Source organism: Prunus mume, linkage group LG5 (genome assembly GCF_029339155.1).
Source record: "Prunus mume cultivar Tortuosa linkage group LG5, ASM2933915v1, whole genome shotgun sequence".
NCBI classification, from domain to species: Eukaryota; Viridiplantae; Streptophyta; class Magnoliopsida; order Rosales; family Rosaceae; genus Prunus; species Prunus mume.
Window position 1 is genome coordinate 12148835 of NC_142702.1, and position 23730 is coordinate 12172564.

Here is a 23730-nt window from a genome sequence, read left to right on the forward strand (position 1 = left end):
AAGCTACAGAGAAGAGGCTTTCCTTTTTTATTCTTTCTTTCTCTCTCTGTTTCTTTCTTCCCAGCCTCCCTTGCCACTCCCCCGTTGCTAACTAAACGAAGAGGCTTTCTTCCATTGTTTCACAAACAAGAGAAGCACGAAATTAGAAAGGAAAAAAATTATTAATTGTTCCTTGCGGTTGGTTTGGCTTTTGCGTCAGTGCACAATTTAAAAACAAATGGTCTATTGATTCCATGGCAGACCAACACAAGACACAGACATGCTGGGACTTTCGTCGAGCACCTGGTGTGCACAAAAGGGGTCGCTTTGCAGCTATCCAAGGGGTCGTCCATGGAGTCCACAGCCAAATTTCAGGCATTCCAAGGAGTCGTTAGACTCCTCTTGTCCCAACGTGCGTCCGCCTCTGGTTGGGACTGGACCCATAATTACTGGGATGAATTCAATTTCAATCAAGTTCATGCCAAGCCACCAAACTACAGTAATTTTACGTGTAATCAAGGGGCTATCTATGAGCAAATAAAATAGATATTGAACTTCAAATTTTTATTAGAGGATGCCAAACACATACAAGATTCAAAGAAGTGACAACATTATACGAAAGTTATACAATATCACGTATACATACCATCAACAATTTATGTCTATAGTTTGACGTTCCTATCAAAGATTCCTCTTCCATAAGTAGAAATGCAAATCTCAATAAGAAGAGGAAATTGCATCCAAATAAATAAGGTGATTGGAACACTAGCGAGAAAAATAATTGGAATAACAATCCATGATTGTTCATGAATCATAATGAAAAGGCCAGAAGAAAAGGCAACCATCATGGCTGCGATAGATATGAATAAGGTGGAAAGGCCTATTATCATCTTTGTTGGCAAGGATTTGAGGAAATCATTTTCTGCATAACGTGACGTAAGGATTCCCAGAAACATCAACACTGAAGTTGTGGAAGAAAATAACGATATAGCATCTGAAACTATAAAAACCATAAATAACTTTTTTTTCAAGAATATGGGAATGCCTGTTTCTCCATTGTTTCCACCAGGGACTGTGAATGCTGAAGCAAACATGATGGTAATAATGAGAGCACCTACAACCGTACAAGAAGTTGCAGTTTCTTTCATCCATCTTTCTCCTTCCTTCACCAATTCCTTGTGATTCTTGGTAAACAGAGCACGGGGTGTCAAATTCTCCGCATTTAAAGTGTCTCTCATCCTCGGAAGTACAATAGTCTCCACCTCCTACATTTTATTGAACAAAAGATCAGTGTAACTATAAACTTATTACTCCATGTTTCCTTCCAAACCATTGATTATTTGAATTTTAAGAGCCCCTATAACCCCGAAGACATGCATCCATGCAGTAGTAAACCTTTTTTATTTTAATTTTTCTCTCACTGTGCATTTGTATTGTTTCCATTAAAGGTTAATTGGTCCAGCTGGTTTTCCATTAGAAGATAGGTTCGATGTTCGCTGGAAATTAATTCAAACATTAATTTTCAGAATCCGAATAAATCAGATTTAATGTTATTGAACGAAGATGACTTCATTTTAGCTCGGCTATATATGTACCACTTGTCATCCTCCAAAAAATAAATTTGTATATGCCAGAGAGGGATCTGTAAGTTTTTATTTATTTATTTTCTTTTTCTACTTTCTTTTTTTAGTAAATTTGGTTTTTTTTTTCTTACCTACAACCCATCAGCTTATTTTTCTATAAAATAAAACCTAATTTTTATAAGTAAAAGCCGATAAATAGGACCTAATTAGGGATGACATAAATCCTCATCAGGTCGGGTCCTCGAATCCCTGGCCCTAACGGGGGGGTTATTTCAGGGCAAAAATGGGGATTGGGTATGGAGATCCATTAAGTTTAAAAGTTCCTATCGGGTATGGGTAAGGGATGGTATTGACATTCCCGTCCCCGAACCCGACCCGATAATTATATATTTATTTTCAAATTAATAAATATATAATAGAATTCCCTTAAAATATTTAAGTGGTGAAGGAGGTTTTGAACCCCAACTCCACCTTAAAAACTCACAACCTTACCACCAGTGCATTAGTCAAATATATTTCACTAATGAAGGCTAGCTTGAGGCAAGTGAGGAGAAAAACGTGAAAAGCCTTGGCTAAAGAAGGAAATAAAAAAATAAAAAAAATCTGCCTATGAATTGGATGTAAGATATTTATTCGTCTTGAACCACTTAAATGTGGTCTGCTAATCAACATGGAGTATAAGACCTATGCAAAGACTAGGAATTCGAGAATGACTGGTTATGTAGTTCTTGGAAGTTGGAACTGTGTTTTTCAGTTTAAATATCCAAGACTAACAAGAGTTCCTAATAAACACCGCCATGTTCTGAGCTTCATCCACCATTAAAAACTGCCTGAAAAACACCATCTTCGAAGCTGAGATAAAATCTCTTTTTCTAAACTTACGAACTCTTAGCTCCCACACCACAAGCCTCAAAAATGAAGATCAATTTTGATCCACTAAAGCAAGCCTCCTATGCCACTAATACCTGAAGGAGTCATTCATCTCTAGGGCATTCCTTAAAATTGACATATCCTTTCGGAATGTTTTGGGGCCTCGTGCCAGAAACTCATAAAAGGGGAACTAGAGCTCTTTACAGCAGTCCACCAGGCCCAGTTCAGCTCTCAACTAAAAAAGCTTCCCACAATATGTAGGGAACCCTATTTTTTCCCAAAATCCCAGCTATCTATTTATTCACTGCTTATTGCAAGATCCTTTCATCATGAACTTTCATTATTTACAGGAAATACAGTAAGGAAATGCTATGTTTATTTATTTATCATAAGCATAGAAAAAGAAGAAAACTAACTCTGAATGAGCCCCACGAATTCCCACATTTCACGGAAAGAAAATGGGTCTTGAGAAGGGGCCATATGAAAACGAATTAATAGAAAAAGAAGAAAACTAACTCTGAATTATATGGAATGATATATTCTGACCTTGAACCATTGCAATTCTCTCTGCATTTGCAACGCTGCTCCTGAGATATTATCGAGCTTTGCCAATGGCGATAACATCGCTGCCATATGTAGCATGTTACTGTTAGAGGTATCTCCAAGATTTCCAATCACATTTCTTTCTGTTTTATCGAGTCTATAAATCAGGCTATAAATCCTTTCTTGACGACATTCAATGGCAAACTGCAAGGGGTTTCTTTGATTTTGATTATTGCTCCACACGAGATCTGGACTTGCTTGGAATATACGATCAATAAACTCGAAAACCCCTAGCTCGACAGCTTGGAAAATGGCTCCACCACATAAATCTTCCATGTCTATACCATCCAAATGTTTTATCACTTCACACATGTGATCTAGAAGTCCAAGGGATTGAGAATGGATCAATTTTATTTCACGTATGCGGTTGATTCCTAGGTTATCATTGAAAAAAAAAAAAAAAAAACACAAAAACACAAAAACAAAAGTCATTTAAATCCTTCAAGAAAAATTGAATTTTAAAACCATTGATGGAGAAAAGAAAAACGACAAGTGGTAAAGAATGTAGCATACCCAATAGTTCAAGGAGATTCGTGATCAGACCTTGCAATATACGTAGCACTGCAATAGAAGTTCAAAATCCAAAATATGATGGAGAAATATATGCCATAACAAAATGTAAAAAACGAAAGAAAAATTACATATTTTGTTTGAACATTAGCTCACATGAAAAGTTCCCTAATAGGTGCAAGGAATATTTTCATACAGAAACGGATGAGAATATGAGTAGGATCGACTATGAACCAAATATCCAATAATTTAAGAATATTGTGAGAGCATCTCCAAGATCTACACAATTTTTTTTACCTGTACTGGAGCAACATGGCGGTTACCATCATTCCTTTGTTTTTGTTTTTGGGAAAAGCGATATAGTTTATTGATGATGGAGGTAACAAGTACAAAAAAATTGATTGGTCCTTGGCAGATTAGGCAAGCCTCTCTACACATAAGGGTTCGGTCGTTGGATTAACCAAGTAGCCTATATTCTCTTTCGGCATAGACGTCAGAGAGAACCTTAATGTCCAAGGGAGATGATCCCTTTTTATTTGCTCTCTTTGCTATGAGCCCCCAAATAAGCTAGCTGGCCTGTGGGCATGTAGGATTTGAACTTTCTTTTTTAACAAATTGACGTACCCAAGTAAATCTAGTGGAGCATAATGTGCCACCCAACCCATCTGTTATGCTCAAATTTTAATTTAAGTAATAGAAATTAGTGTACTATGTAATTTAAACCTAAGAAAATAATATATACTATGTCGATTTGTATCACGACTTGTAAATTTTTGGATCTGCCACAGAAAGTGATACAGAGAATGTAACCCCTGTTTTTCAGGAACACATCAACTGATATGCGTCTAGCGCTTCAAGCGGAAGCTAGTTTTCATCAAAAAAATTCAACTTGTAACCCCTATTTGACATGGTTGATTTTTGTAGGGTCAGAACAACCTTTTTTGGACTTCAATTTTACAATAATTTTAAAAGTTTTAGAACCTAAAGTCTAAGCAATGAATGGTCGACCATCAAGATTTTTCCCTGCCGGCAGCTGCATCTGTTGTGCAAGATGGAAGAAAGTCTTGCTGGGAGCTGGATACTATGGACAATACTCCGCTCCTCATATATACAAGGAGGAAGTCCTCCCTAAATGTAATGTGTGGCCTTGAATATTTTGTGGTACTTAGAAATTAGTTTATAAAAGCCTTAAAGTCGGCTGACTTCTTTCTTCCTCCTTTGAATGGCACTGCTTGTATTTTTTATTTTTTATTTTTTTGAGAAAGATAATTCATTCATATAACCAAAAGCGTACACAGAGTGACATAATATAGTAGTCTCTTTAAAACCTTCCTAGGAAAATCACATGGGACAAACCCCAGAAGAGGGAAGAGTCTGCACACATGTCATGGACTAATAAAAGAGCCCGATTCAGGTCACTTTGGACCATTGCAATAAAGAAACAAAGCAAAAGTGAAACCCAACACAGACGAGAACACAGCAACACATCCCGACTGTCCAAAGAATCCTACTATGAAACCATAGAACTTTGTACAACCACAGAATAGTGAAAGCACTTGACATAGAGCACTCCAAGAGAGACTCCAATAATGACAGAAGAGGAACCCCACGGAAGCATACCAGCTCAATCCAAAACCCACCAAAGAAAACCAGAAGTCTTCGATTAGCGCTACAAAGAGATAATATGCATAAGACAACTCAAAAGAAGAAACAAAACATAACGAACATGCCAAGAAAAGAAAAAACTGAAGAAAAAAAAACCCTCAAGAGGCACTCCGTGTCATCGCAACACGGCAAGGAAATCTCCTATGGAAATACCATAGTCCTTTAGGCAGGCGAAGAATCAAAAGGTATGCTGAGAGAGATAACAACATAGAAAAACGTCACGCCACAAGAAAACAAAACTGGCCTCAGCCACTTAACGTGAAACCAGATGTCAGGTATGAATGCATTCACCAGATGCCAAGCCCACTAATGCTCCATATAAACATTAAGGAAGGCTCTCAGGATACCCCACTAAACCAGTCTCCAAATGCTTATAAGAACATGCAGCATTGCAGGGACGCTTAGGATCCACGAAGTCTACCCTAAGAACCAAGACATCACTATCAACGGACGCCACAACTGTATCTTATGCTTAACTCTCATTTTAACAGAAGCACTGCGGGAAGCCTCCCATTTTTTGGGTCTCCTGTAACCCATCTTGGTTGGAATACTTGCAGAAAACTGGATAATAGGCATAAGGTTGAAAGGATCAAAGAGTACCGAATCCATATGAGTGGGAGTAACCACTGAAGGACCAATGTGATTGCCAATCACTAGAGTCGCTCGTATACAGGGAAGAACCACAGTGGAAACTCCTAACGTCGAAACATTTGGATATAATGCAAAAAACAACGGAGAACAAGTAGCATCATCAGAAGATCCAACATGGCAACGAAGAGACTCGATCCCCTCAAGTACAGTGGGGCGACGTGGCAGAGACGGGAAGGAGAGAGAATCCTCAAGGTCATTCCGATCCAAGAAGACGATTGCCAAGACCGAGCATCCAAACTACGACGGTCACCCGGGCCATCATTATTCCAAATACCATCCTAACTTGAGGAATGACTGGGGCTCTTATAAGAAGGTGAATTGTCGAGTAGCGGTGTGCCAAAGTACCAATAGATTTACCCTGTAAATTGGTGTCACCCTCTAAATCAACAAAAATAGAGGCAAACTAGAAAAACAAATTCGGATTGAGGAGCCCATGAATAATTTCATACTTTGCAATACACACCTAAGTAGGATGACGGATTATGACGCACACAAAACAATATTTAGGAAGATATTTATACCTAAACTCCACCATTTTCTCTCCCACCTCGAAAAGGTAACTAGTCTCCATCGAAGAAGAGGTTGTGTGATGTCAAACCACACGAATACTAATAAAAGGCCCTACACAATCAATACCATCACGATTATCCACCCAAAGAACTTTCGCTGGCCCCAATTGCTTTAGCAATGGCGACAGTCATACAAAAACGAGGAACACCATGGAGCTGAACCCAAAAGTGCTATATGACACAGACATAGAATGCATAATCCCATCATCCAGGAGGTCTGCTAACAAAATCAAAGAGCATTGAAACACCCAGGGCTCCATATCAAGGACTCGTTTTTTTTTTATCATAATCACAAACAAAGCGCACCCAAAAGCTGTTGGAGTCCATTTCCTTGATAGAGACATTTGCAGAGCCTTTCCAGAGTTGTGAGAAGAGGTTATGATGAACTTATTGCGATTAATAGGTTGATCTGTAAGGACCTTACCTTACCTACAAGACCATAAATGAATCCAACAAAACTATCGAAAGTATTAGAAGAACAAATAATCACACCAACTTGTCCACGTGGCATGAGAACCAATTGGCTCCCAAAGGACAATTCAATATCAGTGACGGTAGCATCACGATTAGAGGCTGGAGAAGACATAGAGACAATGGCAGGAGCTAAAAGGAGACCAACCCCAGTCGCAAGTAAAAAACCACCAAAAACCCCCAAGACTCTACTGAAAACACGAGGGGAGGTAATGGCGCGAGAGAAAGCCAACACGAGCGCACTAGACCCAAGTGTACCGAGAGAGCGTGGAGGATCAAATGATACTAGGGCAATGACAACGATGGGATAAGGAGAGGAGGGCAATCGTGATGATGGCAGTTGGCTGAAGAGACAAATACCAAAACCTAAATCTAAACCCTAACCCTATACCGAAGACACATGTCCCTCGTCACGTGCGAGAGAGAATCTTTGAATGGCACTGCAGGTTCAAATAGAAAAGTTCTTTAACTTTAGTTCTAGGACTCCGATTGTGTTGACCAATAATACTTTCGGCTTTAATTACTAAGAGAAATATTTAAAGATGGATGAACATAACAAGGTCATCCTTCATTGTGTGACTGTACGCGGCATGCTAGCACCGTAAGAAGTGGTTGTGGGTGCAAAAAGAGTGATTAGCGACTTGATCTTGACTTTGTCAAACATTTGGGGCCGAGTTAGGAACGAGTTCTTGGCAGTTTGGTTTTTTTGTCTTGATAACAAGACTTTTCAGGCTCGTTTGGTAGGGGGGCTATCATGGATTGGATTAAATATTGGTATTGTCTTGAATTGGCTTGGCTTGGCATAAGCTGGATAACACTTATACAGCATTTGGTGTATTTTTGATTGGACTATGACTTTTTTTCTTTTTTTTGGAAAAGTAAGAGTTTTTAAATATTTTTTTGACTTTTCTTCTCTCTCCATCTCTTTCTTCCTCTTTGCATCTCGTTTTTTATTTTTTGGACAAACCTCTCTGCATCTCTTTCTTCTTCTTCCCCTCTACATATCTTTCATCTTCTTCTTCTCCATTTTCTCTCCTTTTCTTCTGTCTACTTTTCTTTTTTTTTTTCAAAAATTTTCTCCAATCTTCTCTGTCTTCTTCTAAAATTTTCTCTCCTCTTCTTCTCCATTTTCTTTCTTCTTCTCAAATTTTTTTCAAAAAATTTATCTCATCTCTTCTTCTCCATTTTCTCTCCTCCTCTTTGTTTTGTTTTTCAAAATTTTTATGTTCTCTCCTCTTCCTCTTCTATTCTGTCTTCTCCTTCTTGGGTGGTTGTGGCTGGTGGTCGTGGCAGGTGGTCGTATCTGGTGGTTGGGGATGGTGCTTGTAGCTGCCGCTTGGTGGGTCTTTGGTTGTAGGGCGATTGGGTGCGGTTGCTAGTTGCTTGGGTCATCGAGACTGTTAGTCCCTCCTCTCCAGACGAGTTTCGCTAAGAACACCTAAGGAGGTGTTTTTGGTGGGCCCAACATTAGTTAATCCCACTTAAAATTAGAACCAGGTGAAACAAACGTGGGATAAAACTTTAGCCAAGCCAGTCCAAGCTTGCACGGTGTAACAAACACGCCCTTCGAGTTGTGTTTTGGAGCTATTGTGCTTAGCTGCTTTGTCTTCTTAGAGGCTTTTTGAAAACAAAATTGAATCATGAAAAGCTCTAACAAAATGGATTGGATGGTGTTCAAAACAAATTATGTTAAGAACAGAGCTCCTTGTTGATATCTTGAATGAATGATAACAATGATGATGCTGAAGAACTGTAAAAAAGTTTTCAAAGAACTTGATGATATGCTACGTGGAATCTGAAAATTAATCAGTCTCCTCTCTTTTCGGTTGAGATGCCACGACCTTTCCAAGGACCAGATCTTCTTGGACCGTGCTTTTGAGCTCGAAGCTTGGGCCACAACCTTGGGTTTCCATACTTGGTATGAGATTTAACTTTGGGCCAATCCACTTCGTTTATGGGCCAAAATGCTTTTCTAATTGGCTTATCCACATCATCTTCCTTTGTGGGCTGAAGGTTTGATAACAAACCCTAGGTATGAATAGACTGATGAACCGTTTTCGCAAATGTGATTAATGAATCGAGCTCCACAAACTGAGGTAAATCTAGAGGGATGTTAATCAGATTTTAAAATTCATTCAATTTGAGTTTTTTTACTCATAATCTTCAATTCCTTCAATTTAGTTGTTTATTGTTATTGGAAGTTGAATTGAGGATTCAAAATGAATTCGGAGGAGTTTCAACATAAATTTTTACAGGTTGGATTGCTGGAGAGTTTTTACATATTTAGGTTCGTCAATTTATCATAACAGAAAATCAACTCGTATCAATCTTTGTTGAATAAGTAGTATTAATAATCATATAAATTATAATATTCATAAATTATAATTACCATGACCTACATTACGTATAACATATTTTTCAAAAATGTAAAATATCAATGTAAGAAATCAAAGTATCTTGGTTCTATCGCACAAGTAGAGTGATAGATTGATTATAAAAATTTTGATAAATTATTGATTCATCTGGTGTCTAAATATATGATTCATTTACAAGTTTACTTTGTGTGAAATTGAGTGAATTGGATGAACTAGGAGGAAGGTTACATGAGTTTATATTGTTTAAATGGTATTATGATTAAAATTAGAGGAGAAATTGGTTGAAAATCCTGGGAACTCACTAAATTCGCACTAGGGACCCGTTTGCAAACTAAAATGAAGTTTTTGTGACAATTTTGTAATTTATTGAAACTTAAGGAGCTAATCCCGTCCCCAATTTTTTATTTTATTTTCAAATTTTAAAATAAATTGACACTATTGCACCTAGGATTTTTAGGTGGTTTAAGGTTCGTTTTTTGTTTGGGACTAGTTTTGGATGTTTTATTCTCTCCATTCGTAGGGCTCGTTGTCATGGGTCCATAGACACATACTACACGTAAATCAAAGTTCTAACGAGAAAGTTATGGTCTACGGAAGACTAGTGGCACAACTGTAATTTTGGAGAAGACAAATTTTAAAATTCTAGGTCAGCTTCTTCTCTCTCACTTTTCTCTCTCCTTAGCTCGACATTCTCTCTCCTCTCACTAGTGAAAACGGCGCACAACTATTGAAAAATAATGTCCATTTGTGTTCTACACAATTCTAGAAGAATCATGAATACAAGGATGGTTCTAGAGTTGTGGAGAACATACTATGTCGGCTAGACAAAGAGAGTTGAAGTTGGAAGAACTCTCTAGAGCAAGAACACTAACATTGCTAGACTATGGTGGAGGAGCATTGTGGCTAAACAATAGCCACAAAAATAATATACAAATTAGTTATATATCCAATCTTGTACATAGTCTTATAAAGAAACCCTATACCATTTGAAAACTATAAACACACTAAAAAAAAAATCAAAAATCGACAGCTGTCAATTTTTTCAATTTAATAGCTATTTTTTAGTTTATTTGTGTGTGTAAAATACCTATATTGCCCTTATACGATGGATTTGAGAGAGAAAAATCAAATATTCCTTTCAATTTAATAGCTATTTTTTAGTTTATTTGTGTGTGTAAAATACCTATATTGCCCTTATACGATAGATTTGAGAGAGAAAAATCAAATCGCCTTTCAATTTAATAGCTATTTTTTAGTTTATTTGTGTGTGTAAAATACCTATATTGCCCTTATACGATAGATTTGAGAGAGAAAAATCAAATCTGCCTTTCAATTTAATAGCTATTTTTTAGTTTATTTGTGTGTGTAAAATACCTATATTGCCCTTATACGATGGATTTGAGAGAGAAAAATCAAATCTGCCCAGATTTGTCAAAAAACCAAATCATATTTATTTTCTCCTTTCTCGCTGGGGCTTTCTTTGTCTTTAGGTTCAACCATATTCTTCATCTCTGATCTACAATTTTCAATATTTCACCTTCGATTTCTTGTTCTAAAATTGTGCTTCTATTGATATATTTTTTTCTATTGATATATTTTTTTCGGATTGTTTGGAACCTTGAACGAACCTCAATCAGATGCTCTTACCTCTACTCCTCATCTTCGAGCTCTACTCCTATTTCGCCACATCGTCGTCGTTGTCATCGTCGTCATTGTTGTTGTCATCGTCATTTGGATTGGATTTGAGATTTTTCTTTTTCTTTCTCTTCAATTATGTGTTTCTCTTCAGATTTTAGTTGATTTTCGAAATGTATTTTAAGCTTTGATGATCAATTTATCTTTTGTTACTATTTCAGTAATGGATCTCATTTTTGTCTAACAATGTATTAACAATGTACTTCTATGATATAATATTATTAACAATGTACTTCTATGACATAATAGTATTAACAATCTGGGCTCTGCTTGTTTAGAGTTGGTTTGGTTTGTTCTTTCTTCATCTTTTCTTTGGTGGACATGTATTAGAAATAGCAACATGACAAACATTAATCAACATGACAATAAACTAGTAGTGTTATTACCATAGACTGAAACATTACAGCTATTAATCAACATGACAGTAAACTAGCAACGTTATTACCCTAGACTGGAACATTACAGGGGTAGACATGCATTAGAAATAGGATGTCATAAGAAACTAGCAGTGTTATTACCCTATATTGGAACATTATAGCCATTAATCAACGTGATAGTAAACTAGTAGTGTTATTACCCTTAACTGGAACATTACAACCATTAATCAACATGACAGTAAAGGTGTAGAACATTACAATCATTAATCAACATGACACGGGAATGAAGCTATGGTTTTCAAGACGTTTTGTTTGTAATGAATTGTTTGGGTTTTTTTTTATAAAATCGGGTTTGGCTTGTTTTGGGTGTTATTTAAGTGTTTTGTGTTGGGCTTCTTTTAAGTTGATCAATGGCAGTCACGTAATTTATATGAACTTCAACACCAATTTCTTATGTTGTAAATGAGTTTTAGGCATGTTTCTAAAGTGCATTCTATGTGAGGTTTTTTTATAATTTCAGCCCATATTTTGAGTATATTAGTGATGCTCCCAAATTAAAATTGTACAATATAGAATATTCTAAGACGAAGCCACACACTTGTGGCTGGAGTAAAAGAGACCAAGTCGATGGACTTGGTTATGTCGGCAAAGAATGCCTATAAATAGGCATGCAATGCAACAAAGCAAGGTGGAGTTTAACAAAAGAACTCCTAAACTGTAAGGGAGCCAAGAGCTACTTAAAATCCTAAGCTAGAAAAGCTAGGAAACTAAGCAACAAAGCTAGCTATCTAGCTAATCAACTAAAGGTGGTGCGAGTTAACCACTACAACTCCCAATCCATGAGGGAGCTACAGGTGAGCTACCCAACCTATGGAAGAAGCTTGAAGACGAGCTCAAGCTAGGGCCAAATAGCCCAAACTAATCTAAATCAAGTGTGGTGGTCAATAAGCCAATAAGCTATGAAGAAGGTCAATTAGCCTACACCAAGCTATGTACCATTCCAATATAATAAAATCACTTTGTTCAACTATTGTCCTATTGTTCCAAACCCCTTCTCCCTATAAACTAATAATGGTATCAGACCAACAAAACACACATCACACCTCTAAATTCCAACAACAACACCTGTTTCTTTTCACGACAACAATCCGAAGTTGTCTAGCCATGACCTCTAATGCCATCAATCACATCTAGTCAAGAACCCAGTTGCCTCAGCTGCTCACGGTGGTGCTAGGAACTGGGCCAGTGGTTTTTCAAAGGTTTTCGACAACTTTTCCGGCCGATTCCAATGGCCTTTGTCGTTACTCCAAGTATGGATTCGTAGTTTTAATCTAGACACCCAAGGTGGCCACCAGTTTGGGTGTGTTTTCAAGCCAAACCGGCCACTCAATGTCGTCAAGCCAAGTACAAAAATTGTTCCCATCGTTGCTCTAAACATTTTGGTATAGGCCTTGCTTTGGAATTCGAAGTTTTAGCCGAAAAACCTCCCCAAACCACCGACATTTGGCAGCTCGTGGGCTTAGTGTCAGTGACTTGTTTTGGACCTAGGATGATCTTCACGTTGTCCCGAACACGAAAGTGAATATCGAACATAGGTGTCTCTATACAGCTCGAGCATGCTAGTCACCAACCATACTAGATGGGGAAACGTTGGTGAGTACGACTATGCATGCTGACCTGAGCGCATGCTAGTGGTGGTACATGGAGAGGTCTAGTTGTTGACTTGTAGTGGTTGATTGGCCAACAATTGGTCTCAGCCTATTACGTAGGTCTTGTTTTAGGCCTATGACCATGTGGTTGGATGTTAGTCTTCTATTCGGCTTAGTCAATTCCCCATGTCAACACAAAGAGGGATACTACTTCCCTCCTTCTTGCGAATCACAGTTTGACACATGCAAAACTAATTTATCAGAAACACACACAAAAAACCCTATGCACACATGTCACACTGCTATTGGTAGGAATGTAGCATCCAAGTATAGAAACAATATAGGAAAAAGAGCTGACCAAAAAGGCAGAGAAGAAGAAGAGGACCTGTTGAATGTGATCAGTAGTGACATTGTTGGGATAACACGCTGCCATCATTGTTGCATCTGTATCAGGTGCTGCTGCATCTCACACTCTCTCTTTTATATATATGTATCTCTGCTACTCTCTTTACACACACAGAAAGAAACTCTATTTCTTTCTCTCTCTCTATAAATTTCTCACTCCTAAAGTCTAAATAGAGTTTTTACATAGCTGAGAGACCACACTTACTGCAAAGGGTGGGTGCAAATAGAGAGACTAGTTTGATAGATGCCTTTGCCTTTGTTCCTTTTTTTTCTTTGCCCTTGTTCATTTTTTCCCTAAGTCCTAATAAGTCGTTTTAAGAAAGGGTGAAATTTTTTTTTAAAATTTTGAAAATAAGGTGGGTGGGAAAATAGGACAGAGAATGAAAATAGCAGCACTCCTTTAGAAACTTTGGGAAACCTTGGATATTTCAGATTCATAAAAGCCTTTGGAAACCCTAATTCTAAAGGAGATGCTCCTTATAAATAACCACAAAAAATTGCAAACCTAGCCACCACCACCAGAATTGACAGAAACACATAGTTGCATCAAGGAGAGATTGTTGCAAATTCCAGGAGCCATCTTCCATAATTTTTCATGCTTTCTTCAATTCTAGCGATGTTTCCTTTTACTATGTCTAGCTAATTTCTTTAAGTATGTTTGTAGTTTATTTAATTTCTCATTTGCTAATTAATAGTAGTTAGTCTCAACTATTGTTATTGAGAAAAAAAAATTAACAAATAACATATGAAAAAATTATTTCAAGTTTATTAAATAAAACAAGAGTTTGACTTTTGAGTCGCAACATACCTGACCAAGTGCTATCCCTTCGATTACCTTCTTCATTTGCTTCATTATGAACACGTAGATGAATATCACCGATGGCACGAGTAGTGTCTATGTGTATACCTTTCAGAAAAGACAGTGACCTCAATCAAAATAATTGAAACTACTTTTTCTTACTATTATATACCAATATCTCCTGTGATAATTGATATGTATATATGTTATTTATTATAGAAACACATATAGATTCTTTCAGTTGGACGTACCTGCTAAAATATGAATATGGTTTGAATGTATTAGGTTGAGTTTTAGGATTCGGATCCTCTGCTTTGATTTTCTGTGCTATGATCTGCTTTACTTTTGTTCTCCACATGCCACCTTATTAAAATTTAATCTAAGGGGCTTAAATTGGACACATCTTCCTTAAAATAAAATTTCAATTTACTCCTAATTAAAAATGAAAAAAACCCTAACTTGACTAACGCCTAAACTTAACGGCTGTAGCAGTTTTTTTTTTCTCTTCTTCTTCCTTCTCTACACGTCTCCCCCCACCCCCAAATCTTATCGCTCATCATTCTTTTTTGTGTCCAATCTTAGAACACAAAAACATTATTACCAAGAAAAGTATGAACATAATAAGAATCATCTGAGTCCTTTTGCTTTTGATTAATTTATAAACAAATTCATCTACCACTTTCGTATTCTTTTGCTTCTGATCTTTACTTTTTTTTTTCTTCCTATGAGGCTATGTCTGCAACCACCATCATCAAACAATGAATATGGAATAATTTTTTTTCTTTTGATATGGGAAAGAGAAGAGGGATTATGATTACAGAGGTTTTGGGGAAAAGAAATCTCAGTGAGAGGTAAGATTTTTGGGGAAAGAAGACGAAAAAATAAGAGAAGACAGAACGTGAAGCAGGAAGAAGGAGAAGATTAAAGAAGACTAGGAACGCTAACTTTCCTGTTAGTTGGATTAGGGAATTTTTTTTATAAAAAAATTAGAAGTAAATGAGTTTTTTATTTTTAGGATGATATGTCAACTTTTAAGTCCCTTAGATTAAATTTTAATGAGATGGCATGTGGAGAACAAAAGTAAAGCAGATCATAGCAGAGAAAATCAAAGCAGAGGATCCGGATCCTGAGTGTTATTCTTCTCCATAAGGAGATATATAGGAGTTTACATAAGAGTCTTACAAGGAATTAGATATAAGAAAAAAATTAGGAAAGTATCTCTTAATTGTACAATGATTATCTCTTATATAAAAAATAGGAAAGTAAATTCCTTAATTAATCAAAGAAGTAAATCTCCTTGATTAATTAGGAGACTCACGTCAACAGTACCTTCATTATAGCATGAATACCACGAGGAAATCTTACTTATATATGTCCAATTGTTTAAACTTAAATCATATTTATTGACAATGTTTGTTATTTACATAGAAGAATGGCCTAGAGATTAGAAATTTGCGATTTAAAGATTTAGAGTTTCCTCAAAATCTGAGGCTTAAAACCTAAAATGTAAGCGATTAATATGAGTCTAAAACCCAAATCTATACTCTAAGGCCCCGTTTGGTTCACATAACAGATTTGAGGGGAAATCACTTCCCATGTCATTTCCTAAGGGACGAGAAATGGAAGATTCATGTTATTTCCTTTCACATGTTTGATTTGTGTAGGAATGTTTGGTTTCCATTTCAAGTCTTAGGTCGGCGTCAGATAATGCCTCTTCTCATGTAATATAGATGAGTGTTTGTAACAGACACTGAAATATTGAATATATATATATATATATATAATATATATGGGGGCGGATCCGTGACACTATGTTTTTGACACAAATTTCACACCTTTAGATTGACCCACTTTGAATGGATGAGATTAAATTTAAACTAATTTTCTTTTTAAAATTATTATAAACTGAAATTAATTTTAATTAAATTCACCATTCTATTTTCTCTCTCTTCATTTATATTTTCACATTCTCCTATAGAAAATTGCAATTGTGAGATGAAAAATCATTTATTTCCCACTGTGCCTTTACGAGGAAATTTTTTCCTTTCCCCATTCTCCTTATCCTCATCTTTCATCTGCAACCCAAACTTGAAACTATCCACCGAACAATACTCAAACTTGAAACATAAGGAAAGTAGGACACAGTTTTGATAAGGAAGAGTGTTTGTGAAGGTTTTTATGGTTCACATAATTTTTCTTAGAGAAATGATTAAGAGAAGCTAAATGCTATGTGAATCTTTTTAATATGTACATCTTATATTATAGGTTTCCCATTAGAGATTACTGCGATTGGGAATGAGATTTTGGCGAATAGATACAACATAAAGAGGAAATCATAGCAAAAACAAAACAAATTAAGATGATTATTATTATTTTTATACCAGTCCAAACTGAGGATAATTGAATAAAATATTAGAGCCCCAACCAAAGAAATCGAAGGAAAAAGCTGAAGAAAAAGGGAACCGCATACACCCATTCATGGTCGCCAATACAAAGCACATGTCTTTAGACTTTATATTGCTTGTTCTCAAGCAATTGGGAACAGAAACATGACAAAGCTTATAAACCCTCCCTCGGTGCTCCAAGACTTTCCATGTGATAGATAGATTTGAGTTTTCTTTTTTTGATTGAATTAAGTTGGACTGTTTCTGAGAAGAATGAGATTAAATATTGTTTATTGCAAATTTTATTACGGAAAGAGAGTGATTTTTATTGGCACATTAAAATTACCTAGAAAAGTGGGGAGTTTGACAAAAAAGAAAAAAAAAAAGGGGAGTTTAATATTTTATTATTTATTAATTTGTAAATTAAATAGTGAAATCACATGTAATCTTAACCATTAAAAGTACTTTTATCCAAAGGTTATAAGATTGTGTCAAAACTTGTGTCAAAAATATAGTGCCACGGATATATATTATATATCATTGTAAGAGGAAAGAGAATGTGGGTATACTAACAATTATAGATCCATTGTTGCCAGAATTTGAGTCGTGTTCCACTTGGGAATGCAGTAGGCATCAATGCAAATGCATGTATGGGGGATACCCCATGGGGGTCTTTAGTACGGACCAATTGTGGGCAACTCTGAATTAATTCCTGTGCAATATCTGTAGTAGAGAACAGAAGTGTTATAATGGGAAAAGCTTAATCAACTTGGTTGTCATAATTAAGTTAAAACTTATACCAAATTTTTTCACAAACATGGAATGGCAAACAAGTCCAGCGCCGTACGGGCCTTTCTCTGGCATTAGATCATTGAGTGGAGTGACGGAGTAGAGATAACGAACGATTTCCCAATGTTCATTGAGACAAGCCAAGAGAATTGGAGTCATATTGCCCTCCTCAATGGCAATACTAAGTATGTTCTTGCTTTTTTTAACCATGCATTCAACCATTTTGAGATTTCCTCTATTTGCAGCAACAGCAAGAGCAGTCCAACCAAGAGCTTTTATTTCCAAGTCTTCCTCTGCCATCAACTCCACCAACCCTTCCACGATATGCTCGTGCTGTAATTCTATTGCCATGTAAAGAGCTGTCTTTTTTGTGTTTGGAATTCTTGCTCTTACTGCATTGGGATGTAGGGTAAGAAACTCCTTTGCTTTATTCCAATCCCCACTCCTCACAGCATTGAAGAACGGCTGATACCGATGGAAGTCATCCACAGTCGTGTCATGTCCTGCCCCAAGTTTTAATTACTCAATTGTTTCACATAACATAATCCATTTATTTCTTGTTTTAATAATGACTGAATGAATTCTACCGTTCAGTCAAATCTATCATGTGTGGGTAGACGCATAAACAAATCAGATATATTGACTGCATTAGCATGTATCAGATTTGATCCTATAAGAAAAATAATTCAATCCGATGCGTAACGCCACAAAGTATCCCCCCAACAATATTATTGGAGGGCTCCATCAACAAAGGGGATCACTAGACTTAAAAACCCTATTTGGAGCACGTTTTGTTATAGAATAAAGTTTTAATTTCCGCACTGTTGCACATATATTTGATATTGATGCCTGTACTGTAATTTTCATGAGGATATATATTTCTTTTATATACAGTTAAGGGGACCAAAACCTAAAGGAACTAAAAATAAACTAATTAGTCCTTAAATGATCAGCACCTTTACTTGTCACAGAAAGAGAATCAAGTATACCTGGGTTGTTGGATGAGTCTGCAGACTGAACAGGCGAATTACATGGAAGTAATGGCTGTGGCGTTAACCTTTCTGCCAAAGTATCCCAAGCAATCTTGGCTGAAGTCATGTCTCTAATCAACAAAAAAGCTTCTGGACCGCACGAAATTTGGATTGTATGTAAAGCCGCCGCATTCTTCTTCCTCCAAGTCTTGAGCCGATCGTCAGAGTCTTGGTCTTCTCCTTTAGGAGGTTCAGCTGTAGCCTCCACTGCATCCCAAAGGTCTTGAGCCAAGAAGTAATTTTTGACCAATACACTCCAATGCATATAGTTATTCTTGTGAAGAACTTCCATAACAATTGCACCTGCGAGGACGCCACTTGCTGCCATTCTTAATGAGTCAAGAACACTGCAAGAAAAAAAAAATTAACAGAGGTTTTAATATTAACAGAGGTTTAATATTTTCAGCCCAAAAGTCGTTAATATAGCCCTCCCAAGCCTGCGCATAACACCCCCTAAGCCCTTCACTGTGAATATTGATAACAAAAATGCAATTTTCTCTCCTTTACTAGGACTACTCGTATTTTAATGAGGTCAAGTGCAGAAATTCATAATCATTCATTCCTACATTACAATAGTAATTTAAATTTAAAAATTTGACATAAAAGTTGAGCTTACATTATTTTAGTATAAACCTCAGCTTTATATAAAGAACCAAAAAATTAATGGTATTCACAATTTCAAGCACAAATGACCAAATTCTTTCATATTATATAAACAACCAAACAAAGAATACTAAAACCAAATTCTTTCAATAAAAACTCAAAATAAAACAACTTAAAAAAATTATAAAAATCCTACATTACCAGAAACGGCAGAGTGACACCAGGGAGAAAAATGATTGAGCTGAGAGAGGAAAAGAAAGCTGGGAAATCGATTTGGGAGAGGCTTGATATTATTATTTTTTTTGAAGTCAAGACGCACATGATACACATTGATACCACCTAACATATTAATGGATATGTGGTGAAACAAGTAAGGGCTCAGTTGAAGCTCTGTAAAAAGAAAAAGGAAAAGAGGAAAACGGGTCAAAAAGCAAACCAAACTTGAGATTTTCGTACAAAGTAAAGAAATGTGGGACCGGATTTGCACAAACTTAACGAAAATACTTGAATCACTGCAATAGGGAGAATTTTATGTAAACCCTTAAGGTTTGGATAATTACAATCAGACTACATAGATTTGGAAAAATTACAGTCACACCCCTATCTTTGATGCTGGAGGTGTTTTGAACATTTTTGTGTCTTTTGGTATCTCGAGTCTTGTAAAATGTCTTAGTGTGTTGGGTTTGTTTTGGCTATGCAAAACGTTGACACACATAGAATTACGCTAGGCTTCACATTTGTGTATTTCCTTTACACACAAGTTGTGGGGACAAATAAAGTTTAAAAGATTGTGCAGTTATATATACGTGCTTTGAAGAAACCTTTCATCCTATTGTACTGAAAATATCCAACATCATCAACACCTTGAACTTGGATTTTTGTTCACAAGCTTCCTAATCGGTTTGAGGGTTCTATATTATCTGACAATGAGAGAGAGATGTTGGAAACTAATGCTGTTGATGCCCAAAAATGGATGACCATTTATGGACCCAACCTAGAAGTAGGATGCCTTCAGTCTTGTGGGCTCTTTGGGTATCGATGTAGTACCTGCCGAAGGCTCTCCAATGCTTAAATTTGTTTAAGGACGAAATGAATAGTAATTTGGACAAAGTAAGGCCTAAGTAGCGGAATGTTACGATTACCTTTCTTTTTGGGACTTGTGCCTTATTTATAGAGGTCCCAGGTGAGGGACTTTGTGTTATTGTTTCTATGTGAGATTGTAGGCATCACTTAAGAAGCTACCACATGTCCGTGTCCTGCCTTGTTTAGCAGGCACCTTCTTTAGCCAGATCGATAAGTTAATTAGGTTGTCCAAGGCTGACTTGTTGATGGTTATTAAGGTCCTCAATGTCTTAACTGGGCTATGTGGGCTCCCCTTGTAGGTCCCACGTTCCAGGTGTCTTGAAATGATTGGCCGGTCAGATGTGATGTAACCAGGAGTCCCTCAAGTTTCCGATTGGGCATGAAATGAATTACACTTTGAGTAAAGAATGACTTGTTAATTGTCAGTCTTTGTTTAATAAGCATTTTGTCTAAGTCTTTGTTCACATGTGGATATCAGAAATTTCAGAAAAAAAAATTTAAGATAGGTTTTAATAACTCTTGTAGTAACTTGTAAAGAACCCAGTCATCCCTTCGATTGCTTATGCTGTAACAGGACCACACGCTGCTTTTGTTCATAGTTCCTTTTCTTTCTTTTGCTTTTGGATGCTTAAGGGATCGAAAATTGACGTAATTATCAACTCAACAAAATCTCAAGAACTCACTATGTCATTTCATAGAACACTTAGAGTGCATCTGTGCAAGTGTTAATTTATACCCACAACTGATCTCAATGACCAGGGGCGGATCTTAAGTTAGGGTAGGCTACCGCCTACCCAAAAATATTTCACTAAAAAAAAAACTATATATAAGTTATGTAATTGATATCCATTCCATGTGTTGGTATACACTCTTGCCTACCTAATCCATATAAAACCCACAGTACAAGCCCGCTCAAACTTTAAAAAACTGAAGAAAAAAAATTATAACCAGCCAGCTCATGTTATGAATGGCATAGTCAAACTTTAATAAAAGAAAGAATATAACTTAAGCAACCAAATAGTGGTTGTGCAGTGCAATTCCAGACAGAGTCGGGAGAGCTTCTTCTCAACACAAGTCTTGGCTGTGCTGTGCAATCGTGGACACTGGACAGCCTCTTCTCTTCTCTTCTCATATACAAGGAAACAAGTATTCTTCTTAATCTCTTCTCTTTAATTATCTTCTTCTATTGGGTTATTCCTAAAATAAATGTATGCATCTTAGTTTTAATTTTAATTTGAAATTGAGTTTTTAGGGTTTAATTAGGAATGAAATATAATTTGGGGATTTTGTTGAAATTAATTAGGTCTTTGATTTTAAGAATTTTGTTGAGATGTTTGATTTGATGTTGGCATTGTTGAGATGTTTGATTTGTTGTTGGTATGTTAATGTTTGACTAAATTCATTGATGCTATTATGAGAAATTGTTTGATTTTTTGTTGGGATATTTGAACCCCAAGAAAACAAAGAATTTGTTCTCTTTTTTTAAGAAAAAGAATGATGGGTCATCATCTTCTAGAATGCCTCCCATTTGTGATGAGTCAAATCTTCTCTCTTCTCCCATTGTCGAGCCTCAAATTGAAATAGTTGAGACTCAAAGAGTTGATAGTGGTCAAGATTTTAATATCAATTATCTTGAGCGTGATCCGGGATTACGTCTTCAAATATGCCAATATTCGGTGAATGAACAAGATAATGTGCAAAAAGCCTATATTATTTTAGGACCTTGTCAACCGGAGTTAGAAGACTATCCAAGCCATTTAGAAGGGCAAGACTTACATCGATTTAATAAATTGTGGTTTGGTAAATTCCCTTGGCTTGAGTATTCAATTGCTAAAGATTTGGCATTTTGTTTTCCTTGCTTCCTATTTGACATAAATCATTCACATTCAACCTTTACTATTCATGGATTTCAAAATTGGAAGAGAATTGGTGGTAATCAATGTGTATTTCAAAGTCATGTAGGCAAGCTAAATTCTCCACATCATCTTGCTATGTAAAAGTGGGTTAGCTTAAAAAACTCATCTCTTCATATTGAAAATGTGGTAGATAAGCAATGAAAGCAAAAAGTGATGGACAATTGGTTGCGACTTACAACCACAATAGAGGGCATTCAGTATTTAGCAAATCAAGCATTGGCTTTTCGAGGTCACGATGAATCCGTTGACTCATCTAATCGGGGCAATTTCGTTGAAATCTTAAAGTCTTTTGCAAGAATGAATATAGAAGCTGAGAAAGTTGTTCTAGATAAGGCTCCTCATAATGCTCAGTATATTGCCCATGATATACAAAAACAGATTTTGCATATTTTTGCTACCAAGGTGAAGAACATGAGTGTGGTATCCTTTTGTGAACAACATGGTATTGATGTTCCTGATATGAGTTCTCGTTATATGATGGGCACACGTCGTTCTTGTCAACAAAAAGATTTTATTACAGTTGAACATTACTATCGCATTGATGTATTTAATAATGTGATAGATTGCATGTTGAGGGAGTTAAATGACAGATTTCCAAAGCAAACAGTTGAACTTCTTATTCTTAGCTCAGCATTGGATCCTCGTAATTCCTTCAAATCATTCAATATTGGGCATCTATGTAAACTTGCTGAGAAATTCTATCATGCTGATTTCAGTCCAAGTGACTTAAAATGTTTGGAAATTGAGTTGAGGTATTTTCAAAATAATATGCATCGCCTTCCCTGCTTTAAGGACCTCACCACTCTTCCTCAGTTATGTCAACAATTGGTGGAAACAACTTTGGTAGAAAACTACCATTTGTTTTACAGATTGATTCAGTTGGTGTTGACTTTTCCTGTTTCTACAGCAACAATGGAACGAGCTTTTTCATGTATGAGAATTATTAAGAATAGACTTCGAAGCATCATAGCTGATGAATTCCTTGTTGATTGCATGATTCTCCACATTGCAAGAGAGTTTGCTAATAGTATCGATAATGAAGAGATAATTGAAGAATTTAAGATTTCTAAGCCTAGTAGGGTACAATTTTAGATTAAAATAGTTTAGTTTTTGTGATGCATTGCATTTACTTCTTATTTTTTTTGTTAAGCTTTTATTTATGTATAGATATGCATATTTGAGGGTAAGGCTCATTACGTCCCCCCTAACTAGGTGTATCTTTTTATTTTTATTAATAAAATTCACTCGTACCGTCGAGTTTTTAAGGTAAGTTTAGCCTACCTGTGTCAATGACCAACTCCAAAAAGATAGAGTTGGAGAAGTTTACCACCCCACCCCAACCTCTCGGCGCCAGGGATGGTCCTTAGTAATGGCTAACTTGGGTTATAGACCTGGTGAGAAATATGTTTTTTTAGCCCAAAAGTCGTTAATATAGCCCTCCCAAGCCTGCGCATAACACCCCCTAAGCCCTTCACTGTGAATATTGATAACAAAAATGCAATTTTCTCTCCTTTACTAGGACTACTCGTATTTTAATGAGGTCAAGTGCAGAAATTCATAATCATTCATTCCTACATTACAATAGTAATTTAAATTTAAAAATTTGACATAAAAGTTGAGCTTACATTATTTTAGTATAAACCTCAGCTTTATATAAAGAACCAAAAAATTAATGGTATTCACAATTTCAAGCACAAATGACCAAATTCTTTCATATTATATA

At 36.2% G+C, this 23730-nt stretch overlaps 2 protein-coding genes across 2 annotated transcripts; one reads left to right on the forward strand and one right to left on the reverse strand.

Annotated features, from left to right (window-relative positions):
• Nucleotides 1–524: 524 nt before the first annotated feature.
• On the reverse strand, nt 525–19343 carry LOC107882047 (uncharacterized). Its single transcript, XM_089052052.1, has 8 exons — nt 19210–19343; nt 18364–18752; nt 17386–17877; nt 17159–17308; nt 14211–14309; nt 3549–3596; nt 2979–3409; nt 525–1244 (listed from the first exon to the last, which is right to left on the reverse strand). The coding sequence occupies exons 2-8, from the start codon at nt 18731–18733 to the stop codon at nt 642–644; spliced, it is 2193 nt and encodes a 730-aa protein (XP_088908178.1). The 5' UTR covers nt 18734–18752; nt 19210–19343; the 3' UTR covers nt 525–641.
• Nucleotides 19344–22160: 2817 nt separating this feature from the next.
• LOC148916951 (uncharacterized) lies at nt 22161–23099 on the forward strand. Its single transcript, XM_089052335.1, has one exon. It carries the CDS (start codon nt 22161–22163, stop codon nt 23097–23099), a length of 939 nt encoding a protein of 312 aa, XP_088908461.1.
• Nucleotides 23100–23730: the final 631 nt, after the last annotated feature.

Bases quoted from the DNA above. Each gene is read 5' to 3' on its own strand.
- LOC107882047 (XM_089052052.1), bottom strand. From the start codon at position 18,733: ATGGCAGCAAGTGGCGTCCTCGCAGGTGCAATTGTTATGGAAGTTCTT. The intron at 14,310-17,158 runs GTTAGTATACCC...CTTTTCTGAAAG, and splicing joins GCAACAATGGATCTATAATT to GTATACACATAGACACTACT. The intron at 3,410-3,548 runs GTATGCTACATT...ATGATAACCTAG, and splicing joins GAATCTCCTTGAACTATTGG to GAATCAACCGCATACGTGAA.
- LOC148916951 (XM_089052335.1), top strand. From the start codon at position 22,161: ATGGACAATTGGTTGCGACTTACAACCACAATAGAGGGCATTCAGTAT.